This window comes from Botrytis cinerea, chromosome 1 (genome assembly GCF_000143535.2).
Source record: "Botrytis cinerea B05.10 chromosome 1, complete sequence".
Taxonomy (NCBI): Eukaryota; Fungi; Ascomycota; class Leotiomycetes; order Helotiales; family Sclerotiniaceae; genus Botrytis; species Botrytis cinerea.
This window is the reverse complement of record NC_037310.1, coordinates 2655780-2679057: the sequence shown is the minus strand read 5'-3', so window position 1 is coordinate 2679057 and position 23278 is coordinate 2655780. Positions and strand designations below refer to the sequence as shown.

Below are 23278 nucleotides of genomic sequence, written 5' to 3'. Positions count from 1 at the left end.
CCCTCACCACGAATCTACGCATCTCGTATCAAGAAATTCAAACTTCAGCTGAATGAAAAAATCATTTTAAAGATCAACATTACTTGTGGCGTTCAATCAAGGATTGCCCAGCGGTACACCACTAAACGTCACTAAAACCAAAGTCGAGATTCGCTTGATCCCCGATTGTTTTCCATTTGGCGCTTTTCTCCAGCCTCTTAATTAAAATTACAGCCCGCCCCATCTTGTGGTCTACTGTCAACCGTCTACCACAATTCACCACGGCTACGCTACCTCTCCACTCCTACTTTTCTCCCTAGCTAAAGAAACGCAATCTCTAAATTTTATCGAAAGGAGCCAGATCTTGGACTATCACAAGCTATCATCTGCGTCCCCATCCCCTCCTTAGTTTCATCATCTAGAGCATCAAACTTAGGCAATTTTACCATTGCGAATCGCCGAACCATAAGAGCACAATTGATAACGAATTTGGATAAGATACACAACGACGAGACGATTTCCGATTTCCGATTGAAGGAATCATTTACGAAGCTGGATGATATGTTAATGATATGATCACGAATAAATACCAATCCCGGAGCTGAAGTTGAGAAGAAGTCCCTGCCTAAGGGTACGGCATAATGGCTGAGAAACGCGATCGATATGGCAGGGGAGGAGATCCATCGATTGCGCCGAGAGGGAATGGATATGGCGGTGGAAATGGTAATGGGGGACGAGGATATAATGGACGCGCGCCTCCAACTTTGGGATTTGATGGAGAGGAGAGCTCAGTTTCGGGTCGGGAACGAAATGATAGGAGATTTGGGTCTATGCCCCCAAACACGCCCATGACGCCCTTCACACCCTACACCCCTTACACACCAGTAACTGCAGGATATGATGGCGGAGAGAGTTTCGTTTCAACAGATACGCCGAGACACGATCGTTATTATGGGGGAGAGAGTGCGATTGGGGGACGTCCAGCAGTTACACCAGGAGCTGCAGGCTATCGTGGCGGAGAAAGCTCTTATAATGGTGGCACACCACAACCCGGGCGATTTAATGGCGGAGAAAATTATCCCGAAGGTCGCGCTCCTAGGCCAGGAAGGTATGATATTGCTGAGAGCACTATGTCTGTTGACACACCGCGAACTGGTCGATTCGATCCGGGTATGGAAAGCTCTATCGCGCATCCCGATACGCCACGTACTGCTCATTATGATACGACTGCAACTACCATGTCAATGGACCCATCACGAACAGGACCATATGATAAAGAAAATACAATTACGGTAGCAGAATATTATGATCCAGAACGGGCACGAGAACATGAACGACAAATGATGGAGCGCGAGAAATCAGAACGAGAACGTGGAATGCGCCAACCTTCAGGAATGGAACGCGGGCCGCAAACCACGGAATATTTGAGTACATCAGGATCATCTACTTCTTCGTACCTCGATATCTCTCGCCATTTTCCTACCAAAGGGTTTAGTTTCAGGTCTTTCTTTACGACACCATCCGAAAAGTCTGATTCTAAAAAGAAAAAGGAGAAGAAGAAAGCTAAGAAATTGACGAAACACAATTCCTCATCAAGCTCCTCTTTGAATGAAGATTTAGCTTTTGGGACCGGATTTCTAAGATACAGAAGGAAGAGGAGTGTGAGAGCCAGGGATGGAAGAGACAGGCAGTGGGAAACCATAGGATACAAGTCTAGCAAGGAAAGCTTGAGAGATACCCGACCTGCCACGAACGACAGACCTAAAAGCTCGAGAAGACCAACTACCGATGCTGACATTTTGGCTGTGGGTGCTGGACTCGCTGGACTTGCTAAACTCGCACTCGATCATAGCAAAAAAGACGCCAAGAACGGTAAGAACGGACGCGGTGTTCCTGAAACCGCTACTTCTAGTCGAAGGGATGAGCGCGGCCTCCCCCCTTCTAAGGCTACTCCGTACGAGACCGACCCTAATGATGATGAAGGATGGGAATCAGCCTCTGATGACGAGTCGGATTCAAGTGTTGATACCGGTTTGGCGTTCGGAGGTGGTAGTCATCCTGGCAAGAAAAGTCAATCCAACTTCTTCGGGCGCAAGAGAACCCATAGCCTAAAGAGTCGAAAGAGTAATGTGGTCGATCCAAGACTCCTTGGGCCAGAGAATTCCCTCAATGGTTATTTATCAGATAGAGCTGTTGGTTTCGAAGACGTGCAATGGGAGTCGGGTAGTGATTTTGGTCAACACAATTACATTCCTTACAGCCATCCAGAGAGACAGGTGGATACTTTGTATGTACACGAAAGGGTAAGGGTGAGCAGGACCCACAGTGTTGCAAGTGGTCCGCAGACCCCTCTTCAAGAAGTCTTCCCAGTCCCCACCAATGATCCCTCTCGATTTGATGTGGCGCGAGCATCTTCGTCGGAATACAATGCCTCAAGACCAGCACCAGTTCCAATTCAGCAACCTCAACCCATCACTCCCGTTTCTCAGAGTGTTTATCACGAGCCCAACTACGTTCGTTCAGAGTCTGGCGGAATCTTGAAAAGCTCCACTGGCAGATCTAAATCCTTAGCTGGCGCGGCCTTAGCTGGCGTAGCTGGAGCCGCTGTTGGAGCTGCAATTGCATCTGGTCGTCGAGATGAAAAGGATAACTATCGCGATGATGACAGAAGAGACAACCGGAGCTATAGTGAAAGCGCCGTTACTCGACGAGATAGCGACCGAAAGGAACGACGCTACGAAGAGGATCAATACTCACTTGCCGATAGCAGCGTCTCTAGACCTCGTGATGAAGACCGAAAGGAGCGCCGTCGTGATTATGATCAATCTTCCATCGCTGATAGTAACCTTACGTGGGATGAAAAACGAGAGAAGCGTCGCGAGGAGCGAAGAAAAGATGATTCTAGAAGCTCAACTTCTAATTCTGATCGTGATAAGAATCGAGAAAAGAGTCGTGATGATCCTGATGCTGCTGCAGAGGAGCGAGAGAGGAGACGACGAGAGAGACGCGAAGAACGACGTGCACCTGATCGCATTGAAGACAACTATGAAGAGCGACGAGCCCACGTACTCTCAGAAATATCGGCAATGGCTCGCACATCCTCGGATCCATTCCAATATCAGGTTGCAGACTCGCCTACTCGCCAGGAAAGCTCTAGCCGTCAAGCTAAAGACCAATCTACACCTACCGTTGTTACTGTCGAACGCGAACCAGAATTCAATCGAAATCAAAATTCATCATTTAATGAACCATCTTCCATCTCCCGCTCCGAACCACGCACCGAAGTTTCCGACAAAGATGATAAGGAACAACAATACAAAGAACATTCCAGAACTCTTCATGATGCGGAAATGATTTATGATGAGACTGAACATTCTACAGCTCCTATTGAGGCAGCAGCCATTGCCGCCGCCGCTGCTGCTTTGGCTCGGGAAACTCGCCGAGAATCAAGATCATCGAAACGACGAGGAGAGAGAAGAACTGACTCGGAGGATCTTTCAAAAGACAGTGATTCCGCCAATGGTCCGGAAAAATCTCACGATGAAGTTATGGCAGAGGCGGATCGAGCTTATCGTGAAATTGTCATGGCTAGGAAAGTTGCAGCAGAAGTCCGCCGTTCTCGCACTCCATCACCTGAGCGCTCAGTGATGAACAAATACGAGGAAGAGTCAGAAGAAGAAGAACCAACACGCATTGTCACTCCTCCCGGCATGCATGAACGCAAGAAAGGTCCCTATGATGCACCAAATGCTGATTTCAAGCTTGATTATATCATGACGCCTAGAGATCTAAAAGTCTACAGCATTCCAAGCAGGCGATACAAGGTTGACCAAGCTGATTTGAAGGGTCCATTCATGACAAAAGATGCGGATGCTAGACTGCCTCGACCTCTCTTGAACTTGATCCGGCCCACTCCTACTTCAACACCATCACCCGAGAAACAGTTTTCTTCTATGGCTAAGAATGGAAATGTGAAAAAGGATAATTCTAATCGATCGGATAATCGCCCAGATGAAAGAAGCCGTTCTGAACCTAAACCTGAACCTGAACCTGAACGTCATTCTAAAACTGAGGATCAAATTGAAGAGCGGGAACAAGCTACTATACGATCGCAAGACGAACCAACCCAGCCCAGAGATACAATTGAGGACCGTGAACAAACTTCATCATATCGATCACAAGACAAGCCTAGCGAAACCGCACAGATCCGCGAAGAGACTCCATCACACCAATCAAAAGATGAGTCGCATGATCAAAATCGCCCAAAGCGTGATAGAAAAGATATTCCTCCCATCATTATTGGCCCAAGAGGAGACCTTATTCGGTCATCTGATGTTCCCGTTCCATCTCCCACTCAATCAACGGTCTCAAAAGCTGTTACCTGGGGTCCAAACGAGACAAAACACTTCGAAGTAGAAAGTCCAACCGAACAAAAGGACGAGTACACTTCTGAATCATCCCCAGAAACCCCCGAGAAGCCAAGATATCAGGAACCAAGATTGGAGTCACAGACTGAACCAAAATCTCCGGGCGGATGGGCCGCAATGGCAGCAGGTATCATTGGTGCAGGCATGGGTGCTGCAGTAGCAGGCTCGAGTGAACCTCCTAAAAGACTTGAGCGACCTGAATCCCCTAAGAAACCCGAGCGAGCCGAGGTAAGTGAACTCGCTAGGATCTTGAAAGCCAGGGAAAGTGAGCGACCTGAATCTCCCAAGCGAGCTGAGATTACCGAACTTGCTAGAATCTTGAAAGAAAGGGAAAGGGAGCGACCTGAATCCCCTAAGAAACCCGAGCGAGCCGAGGTAAGTGAACTCGCCAGGATCTTGAAAGCTAGGGAAAGTGAGCGACCCGAATCTCCTAAGCGTGCCGAAGTCAGTGAGCTTGCTAGAATCTTGAAAGCAAGGGAACAGGAGCGCAATGAAAGGCCTTATGAGTACAGAGGCGTAGTGGTAGAGCCTGAGAGTCCATACGGAGAACCGAGGCGAGATAGTCTACCTCAAGATATGGGAAGAGACAGCCTGTATCGAGGCGTGGCTGTAGAGCCTGAGAGTCCATACGGAGATTCATTTCGAGACATCGAAAGAGACAGTATCTACCGAGGCGTGACTGTAGAGCCCGAGAGTCCATACGGAGAAATGAGAAGTCAAAGTCCACCTCAAAATAACAGGAGGGAAAGTTTATCTCAGCATCCGAGAAGAGATAGCCCACCAAGCGTCGGCCCCAAGCCTGTTCCGTCACAGACTCCACATATGCCTGGCGCTTTCGACGACGACTTAGATTTCACTGCAACAGTGGCAGCTGGTTTGGAAGATACTGGCTTCAATCCTGATCTCGTGATTGATAACCTCGCGTTTCGAAAACGTGATTCTCCACCTGGTTCTAATGAATACAAAACGCCATGGGCAGAATCCATCGACGACCTTTCAAGCGTCCCTGGTGAAAGCTCTTCAAATCGTGGCTTTGTCATGGGCGAGGTGCCAGAAACTCCAAAAGACTGGTCAAGTGTATCGCCTTCCAACGAGGAATCACCCAATCTTAGCAGGAAAGAACAGAGAAAGCTTGACAAAGAACGAAGAAGAAGTGGTGGTGATTTATCATCGCCAATCATTGATGTTATTGTTGAAGAACCCGAAAGCTATTTTGATTCATCTAGGCAGAGTAGAAAGGAACAAAAGAGACGTGACAAGGAGGAAACAAGAACACAGTCACTTTTGAGGGAAGAATCTTCATTTGTCGATCTTCTGCCAAACCGCGAATTAGTCGATGAACCGGAAAGTTACGTTGACCTTGTTGACACTCCCAAGAAATCAAAAAAGTCATCTCGATCATCTACGTATGAGGATATCGACCTTGATTCAAAGCCAAAAAGGAAACCTAGCAAGCGCTCATCAACTTACGATGGGAAAGTTGACTCTCCTTTGCGTGAAAGTCGCAGAACATTCTCTATGGATGATATCAAAAATGGCGACGAATCAAAAATACCCAGAAAGTCGAAGCGCGACAGTGTTAGATTTGACTCACCTTCTAACTCACCTCCCCCTGCAGAGGGTGACTCCGAATCTGGCAGATCATTGAGAAGAAAGTCAAAGGAGAAATTGGGAAGCAAGAGCGAACGTTATGATTCTCCTGATCCTTCACAAATCTCATTACCAGCCGCTGATAACTATGAAGATATGGAGCTGTCAAGAGAGCCAGACCGACCATCACGCCGAGATGGTGATGATCCACTGTGGGCTTCATCCCGTTCAATCTTATCAGCTGGTAGTAGCTCAAAGGTGGATGAAGAAGATTCGCCGCAAAAAAAGCGAAAAGATCGCAGTAGCACCAAAGAAAACGATGATGCTACACGATCAATCGCTTCGGACCCTACTCGTGATGATAACGAAGATTCAAAGAAGAAGGCAAAGGAAGCAACGCCGAAGAAGAGTGGTGGATTGTTTGGGTTCTTTAGCGGTGCAAAAGCAGAAGCAGCGAAGGAGGAACTAACGAAGGGAAGTCGTGATGATCCTGACGACGTCAAGAAGAAAAAGAAAAAACGGAGTTCAACATCGGATGGGATAACTGAGGGTCAATCTTTCAGTGATTCCCAATTGGTTTCAAGTGAAACTAATGGCCACAAAACACGCGGTGAGGATGGTGTGCAAGATTCTAGGAATGATGGAGAGAGGAAGAGGAGTAAAAGTTCAGATTCGAAGAAGAGTTCTTTTTTAGATAATGCCGGCATCCTTGGCGCGGGTGCCGGCCTTGCTGCTGGTGCAATTGCAATTTCTGCTCAGCACCAACAGCAACATGCCGCTAATAATAATGATAGCGAGGGAAGTACGGGGGAGATGGGAAAGCAGGAAAGAGAGGAAGATATATTGGACCCAGAGATTATCGAACGACAAATCAGACCCTCAATTGACCCTCAATATGGAGATCTTTTACCATTGCCGCCAAGTGGTTCAGTTTCACCTAATTGTGAACCAATTGATGACCTGCCCAAACTCCCAGAAAGTCGACCTACAACACCTGAATCTGAAAAACGGACTGTAAGTACGCCAAGGGAGAAGACTCCGCGAAATCGTAAGAGTTTGCAGGAGACTCCTGTAAAATCTCCAAGCCAAAGTGCAGTGCCATTAAAATTCGTCATGGGAAACCGACCCAATTCGGCGTCACCTGTTATAACGAGATCAACTGGTAATACGCCCTTTCATACTTTCCATCCCTCTCCAATTGCAGAGTCAACCACAATTCCAAGATCTAGATCAAGACCTATGTCGTGGGATAATACCAAGGAATTCAAGCCCCTGTATCTATTAGAGACTAACAGACGTGGGTCGTTCGTACCAGAAGAGTTAATTGACCCGCTCCCACATTTACCGCCGTCCCGAACCAATTCAGAGCTTGACGTGGCGGATCTACCCGAATCGGGCTTTTTGGAAAAATTGGACCTTCACCGCCCTTCACTAGACCCACTTTCAACCAACCTCCCCTCCGATGATCACGCCTCCGGAGAATCCACACCGACTGCGATTACTTTTAAAAGGGACTTAGCGCCATCAGTGGAGTTTCTTCAAGATTCTTTCCCCTCAGTGGAAGAAAAGCAAACTTTATCTTCTGATGCATTTCATAAACAATCTTCATCTGAATCAATAGCTAAAGCCATTGGAGCCGCAGGAATTGCAACTGCAGCCGGCCTTGCTATTGTATCTCATGATACAAGCAATGAGCAGGAACCAAGATCTTCCCAAGAGATCCAGAACAAGAGTGGAAACGACCATTTAGAATATCCATCTGAGTCACATGACACACCCTCCGAACGGGAGGAGATATTGCAAACCTTAAGTGGAACTTCGAGCAACCAAACCATGAGTATTGAAGAGGAGGTCGAGCCGACCAAAGAATTTCCTTTGTCAGATTTCAAGAAAAATGAGGGCAAAGGTTTGACGCTTGAATCAGATGACATTCATGATCAAGCCGAGAATACTCCGGAGCCCATGCAAGAACCTTCCACTCCAATTGAGGCCGAAAATGTCGAGTCCGTAGATAACTTCTCTACTCCAAAGTCCAAGAACAGCCTGGGTAAGAATGAAACAGCTTTATTATCTCAGGAGCCGGAACTGGAACTCCAAAGCGAAATTCCCAGTCAAGAGGATACCCAAGGACCAAAATCCGACTATGCTTCAAGTGAACCACATGACGTGACTGGACCGGTTAGAGATCTTATCGAACAAGCAGCTACCTCCGAGGTTCAACCCGTTGAATATCCTACCCAGAACTCCGAAGAAGAGAAAGCACACGAGAAGGCAGACACAAATGGTTTATCCTTGGAGCCCGAATTGAAGACAAAAAATGTGGATAGCGTAGAGCCTTTCAAACCTATGGATGATGACCCTTCAATTTATAAATCAGTTGAGGAACTGCAAGAGCAAGTGCCGGAATCTAGTCAAACGGAAGAAACTTTGCCTTCAGCTGAGATCAACCCGATCGAGGAACTTTCTGTTCCCAAGTCAAAGAAGGACAGGAAGAAGGACAAGAAGAAGGCAAAAGCTGACACTCCTAAACTGGAAGGACTTATATCCGAGCCAGTTGTTGAATCCATGATTGAAGTTCCAATGCGGGAACGATCACTCGAGGTATCGCCAGAGCTTTCTCGCGAGATTTCGGAGCCATCTTCTCCTCTAGCCAACTCTGAGACACAGGCATTCGATGATTCTGTACTGTCTGAAAATTCTGGTGATATCACGCCCATAGTTTCCGAGTTTTCTAGCCCTAAATCGAAGAGAGATAAGAAGAAGTCAAAAAAATCTAAGCCAATTCCTCTTGATCCACAACCGGAACAAGCTGTGGTACAACCCGAGCTCGATGAGTCTAAGGTTTCCCAATCTGAGGATGGCACGAGAAATTCTCTAGATTTGTCTCAAGAAACCATTCAAGAAACTATTCAAGAACCAACTAAGCCTGTCAATGTTGAGCCAATTGAAGAGTTCTCAACTCCAAACTCCAAGAATAACAGGAAGGACAAGAAAAAGACAGAGAAGGAACAAATTGCCAATGTCGAGCAGGACTCAATTGACGCCATTCAGGAGCAGGAGCAAGTACCTGAACCGCAAGAAAAGGAACTACCAGAAACTCTTGCTTTTGAAGAGACACCGGTCCTCGATGATACTACTCACGCTACCGCCTCTTCTTCCATGGAGGATAGAAATGAGGATAAAAATGGTAAGACTGCAGACATAGAGGAAACCATGGAGCCGCTAATCCCTGGTCCTAATTCAGAGAGCGTAACAGAGAAGCCAACACCAATGGTTGGACCTGGTGGTTGGCCAATCACTCCCGCTACGCCATGGACCGCAGGTGCAAAAGAAACCTCTACCTCGAATGAAAAGGACTACTTTCCAGCTGCAGAAACAATACTACCAATCATTGCTGCCGAAGATACTATGCCTAGTTTCGAACAATTGAAATCCGATGATATTTCTCAAGATAAGAATGGACTTGATAGCCTTAGTACTGGACATGAAGATGATCAACTTAGCCTTGCAAACGCATTACCAGAGGAATCGAAACCACAAGAAATTGTGATTGAGGATGTTTCTAAGGGGCTTGAAAGGGACGTTACTGAATCCAATGGACTCTCGGTCAATGCTCAAGAAGACGGATCATCTCTCCCTCGCCAACTACCTGCAGAGATCGAAGAGAGCATTGAAGAGAATCATACGCCACAAGAAGAACGTGATCAAGTTCCTACAATTGAGATTCAAGAAAGAGAAGAGAAACCAATTTCCAATGAGACTGAAACTCCGGTTGGATTTGAAGCTGGGCATCAAGACGATCAACAAGCGCTTCCTAAGGATCTGAAGGAGGAACTCGAATCTGGTAGTGCCAAGGACGAGAAAAGTGAAAAGCATGCCAATCAAGATCAAGACCATTTGGTTCCTTCTGATACCGCCTCCTCAGACAATGATATTCAGGATTTGAACGAGCCAACAAATGTCCCTACATCTCAGACAGAGATTATCGAGGAGCCGACTATCAAGCCTGTACTTGAAGAATCAGAGGAGACTGAGCAAGCTGACAAGAAGCCACAAATGCCCGAGGACATTGTTCCTGTCGAGGACGTTGTCAAGGAACAGACTTCTTTGGAAGAGACCTCAACGCCTGTGCAAGAGCCAGAGACTATCGAAAATGTGCATATCGACCAGGACTTTCCAGAGCCAGCAACGACCGAAAAGGCACCTATTGATCCGACAATTCTAACACTAGAACCTGAGGTAAAGACCGAAAGCGAGGAGCTCAAGAAACAGAAGAAACGCGATAGTTCGCTTGCATCTAATCCTTCCGAAGACATCATGATACCCGGCACGTTGGAAGAAAAGATGTCTGTAGATACCTCCCCAGAGCAACTCGAGCCCGAGCACTCACAAATTTTTGATGAATCTTCTATTACCGTCGACCCTGAACCAGAATCCGCTACTCTTGATAAGAGCCAAGATAATGTGGTTGAACCAACACCCATCGAGGAATTTTCTGTTCCCGAGAATACGGATCAAGTCAACAATGAGGAAGAAAAGATGCCTGTGGATACCTTCCCAGAGCAACTAGAGCTGGAGCATCCGCAAAGTCTCAATGAATCTTCTATTGCCGTCGACCCTGAACCGGAGTCCGTTACTCTTGATAAGAGCCAAGACAATGTGAATGAGTTAACACCCATCGAGGAAGTCTCTATTCCCAATAATTTGGATCAAGTCAACAATGAGGAAGAGAAGACACAAGGAGAAGAATCTGCTGATGTTAGGCAAGATCTTCCAAACACACCCCTGGAGCCTTCTACTGTAGACCGTGGAATCGAATTTTCTGCACCTCCCAAGAAGTCCGAGAAAGATAAAAACAAGCGTGGCAAGCAAGTACAGGATTTGGTTGAAGATGATACCGTTGCCGATGACACCAAAACTACTGGCGAATCGTCCAATATTGAAATGCCAATTGAACAGCCAAACGATATGCCCGTGGAACAAATCATTACGATCCCCGCGAAAGAGCCAGCTCTCAACGATGCACCAATGACAGCAGGACTTTCTGGCCTTATGGGTCCTTTGACAGGAAGAAAAAAGGGTGTTTTGGAAATGGTTCAAGCTTTGGGATGGGGCAAAAAGAAGGACAGGGCTGCAATTGCCGCCGCTGAGCAAGGACTCCCTCCAAGACCATCTACAGCACGCGCTTCATCTGAATCTTTTATGTCTACACCACGCATTGTGTCTGAGTCTGCCATGCTAAAGGCCACCGAGACTGAACCTGTCAAAGCACCGTCGCCTACTGCGGAACTTGAGGAATGGGCTCTGGCAGACGAAAACTTCAAGACAAATTCGAAAAAGGGCAAGAAGTTCGCGAGCGAAGATTTTGAACCAGTGCCAAGTACGATCATCGAGGAAGAAACTTTACCCATTGAGCCCAAGGAAGAAATTGCTGAACAAATCACGGAGCCATCAGTCATGAAATCGACCGAGGATTTACAGGACGACCAAACATCGAAAAGACAAAAGGGCAAGAAGCGTCACAGCTTACAATCGTTCATATCCGAAGAGGCCTCCAAAGCATTTAGAGCTAGGGAATCAGCCAATCAAGGATCGGATATATCAAGGGATGATGTTGTTGAGAAGGAACCTAAGCTTCAAGTGCCGGAACTTAACGAGCCATTTGTTGAAAGCAGTAGCGAGCCCTCTGAAATTCAACACGAACCTACCTTGGAAGAGATTCAAGCTCCCGAAGTGTCAATTAGAGATGCCCCTGAACCAATTATCGAAAACCCTAGGGAGTCCGAGGAAGTTGATCGTGAGGCTATTCAGAATGATCCTCATACTTCACCGCCACAGTCTGAGCATATCCCTGAACAAAATGTTGAGAGCCCCAGCAAATCTTCAGAGTCTCCTCGCGCAATTGACCAAGAGAGCATTTTCGTGCCAGAACCCCTGTCGGAGGACACTCCAGAGCAAGCAATTCTTGAAAGATCAAACGAGCCCTCAAAGATACCTCTTGAGGTTATTCAGGATGATAGTAATGTATCACAAGCACCATTTGACCTTGCTACTGAACCAAGCACGATTGGTAATGGGGTTTCACCAAATGAATACACTCTCGAAAAAGTCACGAAGAATGTCGATATCTCTGAACCAAGCTTGGTTGATGAATCTTCTTTGCCAAATGAATCGATCCAAGATGATATCATGGCATCTGTCGAGTATGTCGATCCAGATACAAGTCTTCAAGAGTCTGAATTGTCAGTTGAACCGCCTTCTGAAGAGTTGGACAATACTATTGAAGTTGATAAGCCAGGCATTGTTGATGAGCTTCCTTTGCCAAGTCACGCTGCCTCAGAGGAAGATTCAAGAGAGATTGAAGTTACTGAGCCAAATCATAATTTCGATAAGTCTTTCTCACCACGAGAGCAACTTCTCGAGGAAAGTAGCAAGGGTACCGACGAGTCTTTACCAAATCAAGTTGTTTCACAGGAGGAGTCGGGAGTTCTGGAAGCTTTCGAGCCAAGCCATGCTGATGGAGAGAGTCTCTTATCCACTGAACCTGCAGCAAAAGTTGAAACAGTTCAACCACCAAGCGAAATTGATCTTGAGAAAACGGATGTCCGAGATGTGCCGACCTCACCCGAAACTAAGAAGTCCAAGAAAAGCAAGAAAAATAAGAAGAGTAAGAACAAGTCCCAGTCAGAGCCTGAGGTGCCAATCGAAGTCACCAAAGAGCCTGAACAAACTCTTCTTGTCGAGGACCAAATCTTAGAGAAGCCTTTTGATGCTACGGAATCAATTAATCGTGAGGCCTTGGAGCAGCCGTTCGAAAGACTAGTTGAGACCATCGAGCCAGAAAGTCGTGATTTCTTAGAACCTGCTGCTGTACCGCTTCCGGATGATAATGTCAATGAGGCCATCGAACTTGACGAACCCACAAACTTCGAGAATCTACAGCCATCTCTTGACCTTAATCCATCAGTCCCAATTCTTGAGGAAACCATTGTCCATCCAGAGATCGAGGAACCCAAAAGTCTTGAAAACTTAGATTATTCTGAGCATGCAGCATCTATCCCACTGCCGGAGGACATCGAGCATCAAGGTTATGAACTTGCGGAAGCACTTGAATCGGTTTCAAATGGTGTGGAGAAAGAGTCTCTTTCGTCAGATCCACTCCTCGAAAGCGAAACAAAAGCTATCGAGCCAACGCCGGAAGAAGCACGACTAGTTGTTTCGGACCCTCCAATTTCTGGACCTTTAGAAGAATTGATGTTTAGCAAACCACGGGAAGACGAGATTGTTTCAAGAATGATAAATCCAGAGACTGAACAGAACGGCATCGAGTCGATGGGGGACATCACAGCTCCAAGCATCTTAGATGAGATTGAACACGTTTCTCAAGACAAACTTGTCGAGCCACCCGCTGAAGTTCCAGCCAAGAAAGACAAGAAGCAGCAAGAGTCTGAAGTGCCTGTTCTAGACGCTGAAGATATTAGTCCTCACAATTCATCGGAACTTTTACCAACTCAACCGGACATCGATGTGACAAACCAAGAAACCTTTCCGAACTCCATCGAACCAATTCCAGGGAGCGTGCAAACAGCCAACGAAAATATATCGATTCCCACTCTGAACGATGTTGAGGTTAAGAAAGATGACACTCCCGAGTCTGGTTTGGATGCCCCTCTTGAACAACAGGACCTTGAATCTGTGTCTAAAGATATCGCGGACTTGCCAGAAACAAACTCTTCGGGTGCCCCAGTCGAAGAATTTAAAGGGGACAACGAAAAGCGCAAATTCCTCGACTCAAATCCAACACTTGAGCTTCCTACAGACAGCACGCCAGAAATGAATGAACTTTCCCAGCCAATCAATCAAGCTCCAGAAGAGGAACTTCATGGCATAGAACCTGGGGAGACTGCCAGAGAGACTGCTCAGCAACCAATAGCACTTCAAGAACATGCCCTTGTGCAGGAACAAACAGAGAAAGATCCCCATGTATCTATGGACCCAATAATCGAGTCAATTGCATCTGAGTCACCGACACGTGGACCAATTGTCGAGTCTGAAAATTTCAAGGAAGATGATCTTACACCACAGGAATCAGTTGTACATCAAGAATCGTCAAATGAATCAAAAAGCACCGAGGAGCCATCTTTATTACCACATCAAATCATTGAGCCGGAAAGTGTAAACGAGGAAACTTTCCTACCGCAAAATTCAATGATCAACTCAAGCATTAATAATGAGGAGGCACCTCAATCACATGAACGATTTCTCGAGCCAGAGGCCAGCGACGAAGAAAGCTTTATACCGCAAGAATCAACAATTGAACCACGAATCAGTTCGGAGCGAATTTCTCATCAAGAGCTAGAAGCTGTGCCAAAAATCTCCAATCTCGAACCCAGTCTTGTACAAGACTCGGTCGTTGAGCCATTACCAGAGGAAGAGCAAATTGTTGTAAAGAAACCGGTCGTCGAGCTCAATATTCCTGAACCAGAACAAATTGCTTTGCCAGAATCACCAATTGAGCAAACATCATTTGAGCCAGACTTTTCTTTTCCACAGGAGCCTCTAACTGAGCCAGAGGTCATCGAAGAAGCACCTGTTGCTCAAGATCGTGCAAGTGATTCTCAAAGTTCGGATATTAAGCTGGTCATTCCACAAGTATCGCCCCCGGAGCAAAAGATAGTTGAGCCTGCACAAATTTCTTTGCCGGAATCACCAATCGAGCGGGAAGTATCCGAACTAGGAACTCCATCTCAAGAGGAGCTCGATTCTGAAAATCATATCGTTGAAGAACCAAGTCTTTCACAAGAGCACCATGTCGAACCGAAAAGCTCAATTCTCGAATTGGTTGACCATTCAGAATTGCCTCTTGGACAAAAGACTGTCGAGCCAGAACAAATTGCTTTGCCAGAATCACCGATTGAACAGAAATCATTTGAACCAGAAATCCTTTTTCGACAAGAGCCTGTAATTGAGTCACACGATTATCCAATCCAAAGCGATTCATCAAAATTGCTGTTTCAAGAAAAGACTGTCGAGCCAGAGCAAATTGCCTTGCCAGAATCACCGATTGAACAGGAATCATTTGAACCAGAAATCCTTTTTCGACAGGAGCCTATAATTGAGTCACGAGATCATCCATTCCCGAGCGATTCATCAGAATTGCCATTTGAAGAAGAAACTGGAGAGAAGGAATTGTCCTTTCCACAAGATGCCACCGACCCGGACATAACTGGAAAGGCGCTCATCCCTCAAGAACAGGATACCAATTCCAAAACCTCTGGGCAAGAATCTATTGTTTCACAAGAATCACCAATCGAGCAATCAATTCGTCAGCCTTTAGAGGTCAACATCGAAGATCCTATTTTCGAGTCAAGACCCATGGAAGATATGCCAGTTCCGCAAGAATCATCGATTGAGCCAACGAAGTTAGAATCGAATGTGTCAATTCCGGACCTCGAACCTGTTGTGCCCAATGAATCTGGAAAAGACAATGAGGAACGAGAACATAACTTGGACTTTTCGGAAACCTCCGGAGATCCCAGCAACTTTACTTCTACTTCTCAAGTGCCAGAAAATCAAGCGTTAGAAATCGTCTCCGAGTCAACACCATCTGATTCTATCATCGAGCCTATTGATGCAGAACCAACCGCCATTGAACAAACTATCAATCCCGCCCTTGAGACGGCATTGTTCAATTCAACACTTGAGGGCCCTGCAAATGATCAGCCTCTTGCCGAAAGTTTCCCTGCTGAGACTAGACCAACACAAAGAGATGAATGGGCCTGGTCTATTGAGGAGCAAAAAGAGGTGGGAGAGAAGGATGATGTTGTTTTGCCATCAATTCAAGAGCAATCTGATACCACATCTCAAACCCCAGAAATCACAAGTACGCCGCTTGATATCACAGATGTTTCATCCATGGGAGACGATGTAAAAGATCTAGCAAACGGGAATCTAACCGAGACCGATGAAGAAATGTTCTTGGATGCTGTTGAATCTTTCTCCATAGACGATACTCCGATGGACTTTACCCCTCGGGCCTCACGAGAGCCCGTTGAGGCTGTTGAGCCCGAGTTTGAAGAACTTACTCAACAGCCCGTAGAACAGTTCATCCCGGAAGTTATCAAGCTGCTTCACGAAAAAGAATTCATTCCAGCCCCTATGCCTGAGACTGTACAACAAAACGATGATGCGTTTCCTAATTATGAAGAGATTACACTGGATGAGGACAAATCAAATCCAGTCGATGAGCTATCAAAAATTGATTTACCACGAGAGATGCTAAATGGGGAGCACCCACAGGAAGAGCACAGACCAGCAGATGATGATGTCACTGAGGTCTTGACCAAGAATTCCAAGGATATAAATGATCGTGAGTTTGGATTTTCTTCACCGGTACAGTTTATCCCCAAAGACACCCAAATAGGAGTACCGGATGTTGTGGAGCCAGTACCTACAGAGATAACACTCGATGAATTTAAGGCCATCCCCACTGGAGAGATGCCAAAGGAAGTTCAACAACAAACCGAGGACGAATGGGGTTCGATTTCTAGCAAGAGATCGATAAAGGACAAGGAGACACTTAAATCTACCTTGTCTACCCCATTGGAGCCCGAGGTTCCCAATGTTGCTACTGAGCTTCCTGAGGATATTCCATCAAATTCTGGAAAGCTTCAAGAGCCACTTCCAACTATTGAGGACGTACCTGATACTCATACATCTTTCCAGATTCCACAGGTTGATAAAATTGTTTCCGAGCATGATCCTTTTGACATGCCACACGATAAGAACGATAAAAAGGGCAATGAAATTTCATACAGAGAACTCGACCCAGAACAAAAAGTCCCAGCCTTGGCCAATACCGTCGCGGTATCCGATATACAAGATGTCAGGCCTGGCGACCATCTCCTGACTTCCCCTATTCCAATACGAAATACCGTTCCAATATCGAACTCAATTGCGGAACCAGATATGATTCCATCTCCCTCGCCATCTCCACTTCAGCCGGTTATCGATGAGTCAAACAATCTCTCTACTGCATTAGTACAAATTCCTTTCAAAAAAGACAAGAGAAAACGTCAAGCAACAATAAATCTTGATACGCCAAAAGATGGTCAACGAACCTTTTGGGCAGGTGAAGTTCCCGAAGCAGAAGTTATCAGGGCTGTACCAGTCATTGAAGATATTGGACGAGATGAATTCTATTCTCATATTGCCAGCACGGTCGGAGAAACCGAAGCAAACGAATTTTCCAGACCACCCGCCAAGAAAGGAAAGAAAAATACGAAAAGAGAACCAACCGATATCAAAGACTTCCAACTGTCCATGGGGGAAAATTTATCAAAAATTGAACCAAAGAAGGAGCGCAAAGAGATGCCATCTGCAGTAGCTGCTACTGCAGCAATTATTAGTGCAGCACTTTCGGCTAGCAAGAGCAAGAAAGCAGAACTTGAAGATGTTGAGGGAGAAGAAAGCCGCCCCATGATGAAAAAGCTACCTGGGAAGGAAGAGCGCGGACTAGGCATGGGCAAGATAGCATCAAGTGATGACGTATCTAATGATTTTGCATTGTGGAGAAACAAGCAATCAAACTTGTTTCAAGAGATGAAGGCTGGATCGAGAAAGAAGAAGAGTGACGGTCATGACAGTGATGAATCTCGAGAAAAGGATACGATCGTGCAAGAACCAGAGCAGATAGGGAACAATCAGAATCCGAGGATTGAAACATCTGACAAATCTGCCGCTGTAGAAGCTCAAGAGAATATAACTCCTAGGTCTCTTAGTCCCGTTCTTGACATTGCAAGACTTACTCAAGAGCCGAAGCAGATAGAACCAATGCAGCAAAAAGAATTCGCCGAAACATCCGAGTCAGACAAGGTGGAACGTTCTATCTTACATGAGCCTGAGGAGTCCAACTCCATTCAGAAGCCAACGATGCAAATTCCCATTGAGCATGCAGAAGATGAGAACAGCATTGTGCAAGAGCGAAAACAGATGGACACTGATCAGAAACCAACGACACAAGTTCCTGCCGAGCCTACGATTGTAGAACGCCAAATCGTACCAGAGTCGGAGCAGATTCAAGTCCCTCAAGAATCAATGGTGCAGATCCCTACCAGACCTTTGATAATGGAAGATCGTGAAAGTACAACACCCACGCCACCTCGCGATTTTGATCCCAATGACGACAAAACTCAAGAAATGGCACTAGTTGCCCAAACCTATTCCTCGAGCGGTTCTTCAAGCCCGAGACGATCACCACCTGCACGAGAACCAAGAGGAGATCTGCCAGAAGAGTACCTCTCTAGACCATCGAGAAGGGATATCGAGAAGAGAAGGAAGAAGTCAATCGAAGTTGACGATACCCTCGATCTTTTGCCGGCACCAATCCAAGAAGCATTGCGGAATACTATTGTTGAGCCCCGAGCTAGAGGAACCAGTCCTTCACCAATCTCCTCTCCGATAGCCGAACGAGCTAAACGAGCTAGATCTAGATCCCGTCCTCCATCTCGTCCTGGAACACCTGGCTTGACAATGCTACGAGAAGAATCAGAGGATGAGAATGCTCTCAAACTAGACAAGAGAGATAGTGCTTTTATCGGCGATTCACCAATTCCTCAAGGAAATTTCGCAGACAAACAGGAAGGCATTCGTGATAGTGGCATTCATTTGAGAGATAATTCACCTTCTATGCGTGTTAGAGCTCCCGTGTCTTCAACCGATGCAGCTATCGATAGCATGGCGTGGCCTTCCGTGGATGAAGATGCTGGGACGGTCGATCTCGAACAGTCGCAACGACCAAAAGTTGTGGAGGACTTAGCACGTCAAGGTCATGAAATTGATGATCTGCCATCTCAAAGACACAAAGAAGAAAGGCATACAGATCTACATAGAACGCAGGCAATTCAAAGAGCGCGTTCACCTAATGAAGAAAAGCACAAACTTGCTCGCAAAACTTCTTTGAGTCGTGGAGAACTAGCAGAAGCGAATCATGTAGACTTTGTCCGATCCCAACGACTTAAGGCATTTCAAACAAAATCCAAGGAAAAGCTATCTGAGCCTCCTCGAGCAGAATCAATCAACAAACCAGTGACCCCAGAAAAAGAACGTACAAGACATCGTGTCCATCGTTCTGAAATTCCTGACCTCCAGCACCGCAAACCAAAGGAAAACAAATATGGGGACCTTGAACTAGCTAAAACTCCAAAAATTCCTAGAAGTGAGCAGCGAAGTAAATCTGAGAGTTCTCCATCGTTAATTGGAAGTGCAGCTCTTGCAGCAGCAGGATCGGGCTTTGCTGCAGCAAGGAAGTTAAGTCAAGAAAGCCGACCTTTAAGTGCTCAAAGTCACAAAAGTCAAAGATCCGCTTCAAATATCAGTGTTACTCGATTGCGAACACCCATTCCATTAGATGCGCCTCAAGCGCCACAATTGCCCGATAGCGCTAAGACCAATCGTTCGTTTACACCGCCACTTCGTCGTAGCGCCCGAAAAATTAGCGGGGATCCAAGATCGCTCCGTCAACAAAGTAGCATTGATCTCGCTAAGGAAATTGATCCAGCCTCCGTCAATACCGCTACATCGTCAACCTTAACAAATACTGCAAATCCGACTGCAAATGAGGGCCGAGCCAGGGCGCAAGATATGGCCGATGTCTACGTAAGTTGGCACAAATCTGAAGCTGAAAATTTTTCACCACTAATAAAAAATGCAGGATGGCTATGGTGAAGGCCACATGGGCTCACCACGATCCCCAACTCGACCTCACAGTATGCGACGACGCCAAAGTATGCAAGTCTTGGAACTCGAATCAAAATTGGATCAACTAACTGCGGAAAATCGCGCGCTCGCCGAATCTAAAGCTCATGCTGAACATATGCTCCGATCAAGCCAAGGTGCACCTGCGGCCTTGGTAGAAAGGGATGCGCAAATCGATCTCCTTAAACGAACACTCTCATCGATGCAAGATGAGGTCAAAAGGTTGACTGAAGTAAATGCGGGTCTTTCTAGCGCGGCTGTTACACTGGGTCAACAACATAATGCACGATATGGCACACTCGAATCACAACATGCACAAACTTCACGCGAACTCCAGCAGGCCCGCGAGGCACATCACAACCTGCAAAGCGAAGTACAAGGCGTCATACACAATGCTATACAAGAAAGGGACCAGGAAATTGCATCATTGCGATCTCAATTGGATGTGGCCAAGGAACAAATTCGAGCAATGCAGAGGGAAATTCTAACTGCCAAAGCTGGTGACGCTCAATTCTTAATCATCCGAGATGAGGACTATTTCGATAATGCTTGTCAACAACTCTGCCAACATGTGCAGCAATGGGTACTTAGATTCTCAAAGTTCTCTGACATGAGAGCCTGTAGACTCACGAGCGAAATCAACAACGATAAAACCATTGATCGACTTGATAATGCCATTTTAGATGGCTCAGATGTGGATAGTTATCTTGCAGATAGAGTGAGGAGACGAGACGTCTTCATGTCAATGACGATGACAATGGTGTGGGAATTCATATTCACGCGCTACTTATTTGGCATGGATCGAGAACAAAGACAAAAGCTCAAATCCTTGGAGAAGGTATTGTCTGAAGTTGGACCACCATCAGCAGTTCACCAATGGCGTGCTACAACTTTGACCTTGTTATCCAAACGAGATTCATTCGCCAGGCAGAAAGAACAAGATACTTTGGCTGTGGTGCATGCTGTCTTCGAGACCCTAACAGAGATCTTACCTCCGCCTAGTCACCTTGAAGGTCAAATCGAGGAACAACTCAAACGTGTTATAAAAGCTGCCGTTGATCTCTCCATAGAAATGCGCACTCAACGCGCAGAATACATGATGCTACCACCGCTTCAACCTGAATACGATGCCAATGGCGATCTCGCCAGCAAAGTCTCCTTCAACGCTGCACTCATGAATGAACGCAGCGGAGATACCATTTCCAATGAGGAGCTCGAGGCACAAAGGGCTGTCGTCAGAGTTGTACTCTTTCCACTTGTGGTGAAGAAGGGTGATGATTTAGGACAAGGCGATGAGGAAATCGTGGTTTGTCCTGCTCAGGTTTTGGTTGCCAAACCCAGAATGGGCAAGGGACCAGTGGGAAGGGTTTATAGTCCAGCTAGTGGAGTGGATACGGATAGGAGAAGTGATAGAAGCCGAACTCCTGCTAGTTTGCAGAGTAGTATGCCCGATAATAATGTTATTTGAGAGAAAAAGAAAAAAAACCCGGAATTATGGATTAAAGAAATGAATAGAAAGGGATATGGGCTGGGTGGTATGGGAGTGGTGATGAGATGATTGATACCCTTTGGGTTTAGTGGTGATGGTTGGACTATGTGTTTTTATGTTTTCTTTCTCTTTGTTTTTCTTTCTATCTTCGACGATTTTCCTGATTCATTTTAATGATGATTAATGATGCTATGCATTTAGCGAACCCATAGCTACGGCTATGGATTGTTTCTTTCATGTTCAGGCAAAAAGAGATATCCATATTTTAACGACGATCACGACCAGATTGTAGTATTAGACGAGTTTAATTTACTCCGCTTAGTTTATGAATTTAAATGCCAAAGCACTTCATTTTGATTAGAATTTCGATATTGACTGTCATTGTTTTCGATTAAAGGTGAATTATGTATAAAATCACAAAAACGAACTTCGACAAACCCTTACTGCCGGCCAATCATTGCTATATAGCGCTAGCTATCTTCTTTCATACATACATACATACATACATACATACATACATATCCTAGTGAATATTCCCCTGGAGCTCAAGAATCAAGTGATTTTATATTGTTAGCTCCAACGAAGAATCGGATATAAAATCGCAGAAACAAAATTTTGTCGTATCTTGTAGCTCCCGGATATAACGCTTCACCATCTTCTCAGCTTGATGATAGATTCTGTTGCAACTCATCAAGCTATGTAGTCGCACCCTTTCTATACCACTAAGCATTCAGCTACTTCCCAATCTCCCTGTTAATGGTTACCCAAAAATTCTTGCAAAAAAAACAGCTCTCTTATGTCCTTTTTGAACTTTAACGACATATACCTGTATCAGTCTATGAAATACGACCTACAGATGCGTCTGTGTGGGCCAATTACTTACTGCCATCATAGATATATATTGAGCTAGTAGGCCATAAAAATGGCTCTGTTCGGTAGTGTGCCAGTGCTTTCCTCTAAAGTGGGCGACTCTCAAGGTACCACCAGTACCACCATATATGCTTTAGTCGATATTGATGTTTTCATACATACCTTCAACCTGTTAATTTCGAGGTCTTCTTGCGTGGTATCATTGCATAAGTGTGCGTTCCTTTAGAACTTTGATCATCTAAACTTTCTACTTGAGTGCTTTCATTGAGTCATGTCAACTTACTCGTCGAAAGCTAAAGTAATGGTCCCAGTACGTTGCTCTCTCTAAGATATCATATCCAATTAGAACGATGAAAAAGACCTTGATATGAATCCCTCCATGTATTTCTGTTGCGCACATGAGAGATTAAAACATTTTTCGTTAGTGACAGGTAGGGTCGACTAAAAATGCGGCCCGTTCCTTCCTGCATTTAATTAGAAGATACGGCAATGCAAGCGTTAGTGAACTGAGTTAGAGCTTCTAGAGCTGAAGAATTTAGTGTTTCGCAGCAATGAGAGCTAAGTTGAGTACCCCACTTTCGGACCACCCCTCTTTTGGACCACCTAAAAATATATATATATATGAATTTTAAACTTCAATAACTCAACCACTATTCAACTTCAATACAATCCCCTGTAGTGTCAGTTTCATAAATACTATCAGAGTCTTTTATCTCAATTTCCCGATCACCAGCTTCAATTTGAGCTTGATATATAGCTTCTATCCCTGCAAACCTCGAATTTGGACTAGTTTTTACCATCCTTCTTTTTTTAGGTATAATCTCTTCTAATTTTTGCTCCAATTGCTTTATTCGTTTCTTGGACTGTACAAGTTCATAGTCCTTAGCATCAAATCCTTTTTGAATCTTTCGAAAAAGCAGCCGGCGAGTTGGAATATCGGTCTCATCAACTTTCTCCATTATATCAGCATATTTTCGAATATCACTTCCTTTTTGAGGGGTTTTCCATGCAATAAAAGATGAATGTATATTCCATTGAAGCTCGGGATCATCATCTGAAACAGGATTTTGATATACAACCTCTTGATTACTGTTTTCGAGCAATAATCTGGACAAAAGAGGTTTAGCGCGGTTTTGAGGCCATAAACCTGAAGCCTTCCACCCAGAAG

General features: G+C 45.5%; 1 protein-coding gene across 3 annotated transcripts; it reads left to right on the top strand.

Annotated features, from left to right (window-relative positions):
- Window positions 1-112: 112 nt before the first annotated feature.
- BCIN_01g07650 (hypothetical protein) lies at window positions 113-21602 on the top strand. Of its 3 annotated transcripts, none has more exons than XM_024690698.1 (3): window positions 113-7158; window positions 7312-16365; window positions 16722-21602. In XM_024690698.1, the coding sequence occupies exons 1-3, from the start codon at window positions 621-623 to the stop codon at window positions 16733-16735; spliced, it is 15606 nt and encodes a 5201-aa protein (XP_024546467.1). In that variant the 5' UTR covers window positions 113-620; the 3' UTR covers window positions 16736-21602. The 3 variants fall into 3 exon arrangements, with proteins under 3 accessions (XP_024546467.1, XP_024546465.1, XP_024546466.1); XM_024690697.1 differs by having other exon boundaries at window positions 7312-19652; window positions 19708-21602; XM_024690696.1 differs by having other exon boundaries at window positions 113-19652; window positions 19708-21602.
- Window positions 21603-23278: the final 1676 nt, after the last annotated feature.

Bases quoted from the DNA above. Each gene is read 5' to 3' on its own strand.
- BCIN_01g07650 (XM_024690696.1), top strand. From the start codon at position 621: ATGGCTGAGAAACGCGATCGATATGGCAGGGGAGGAGATCCATCGATT. The intron at 19,653-19,707 runs GTAAGTTGGCAC...TAAAAAATGCAG, and splicing joins AAGATATGGCCGATGTCTAC to GATGGCTATGGTGAAGGCCA.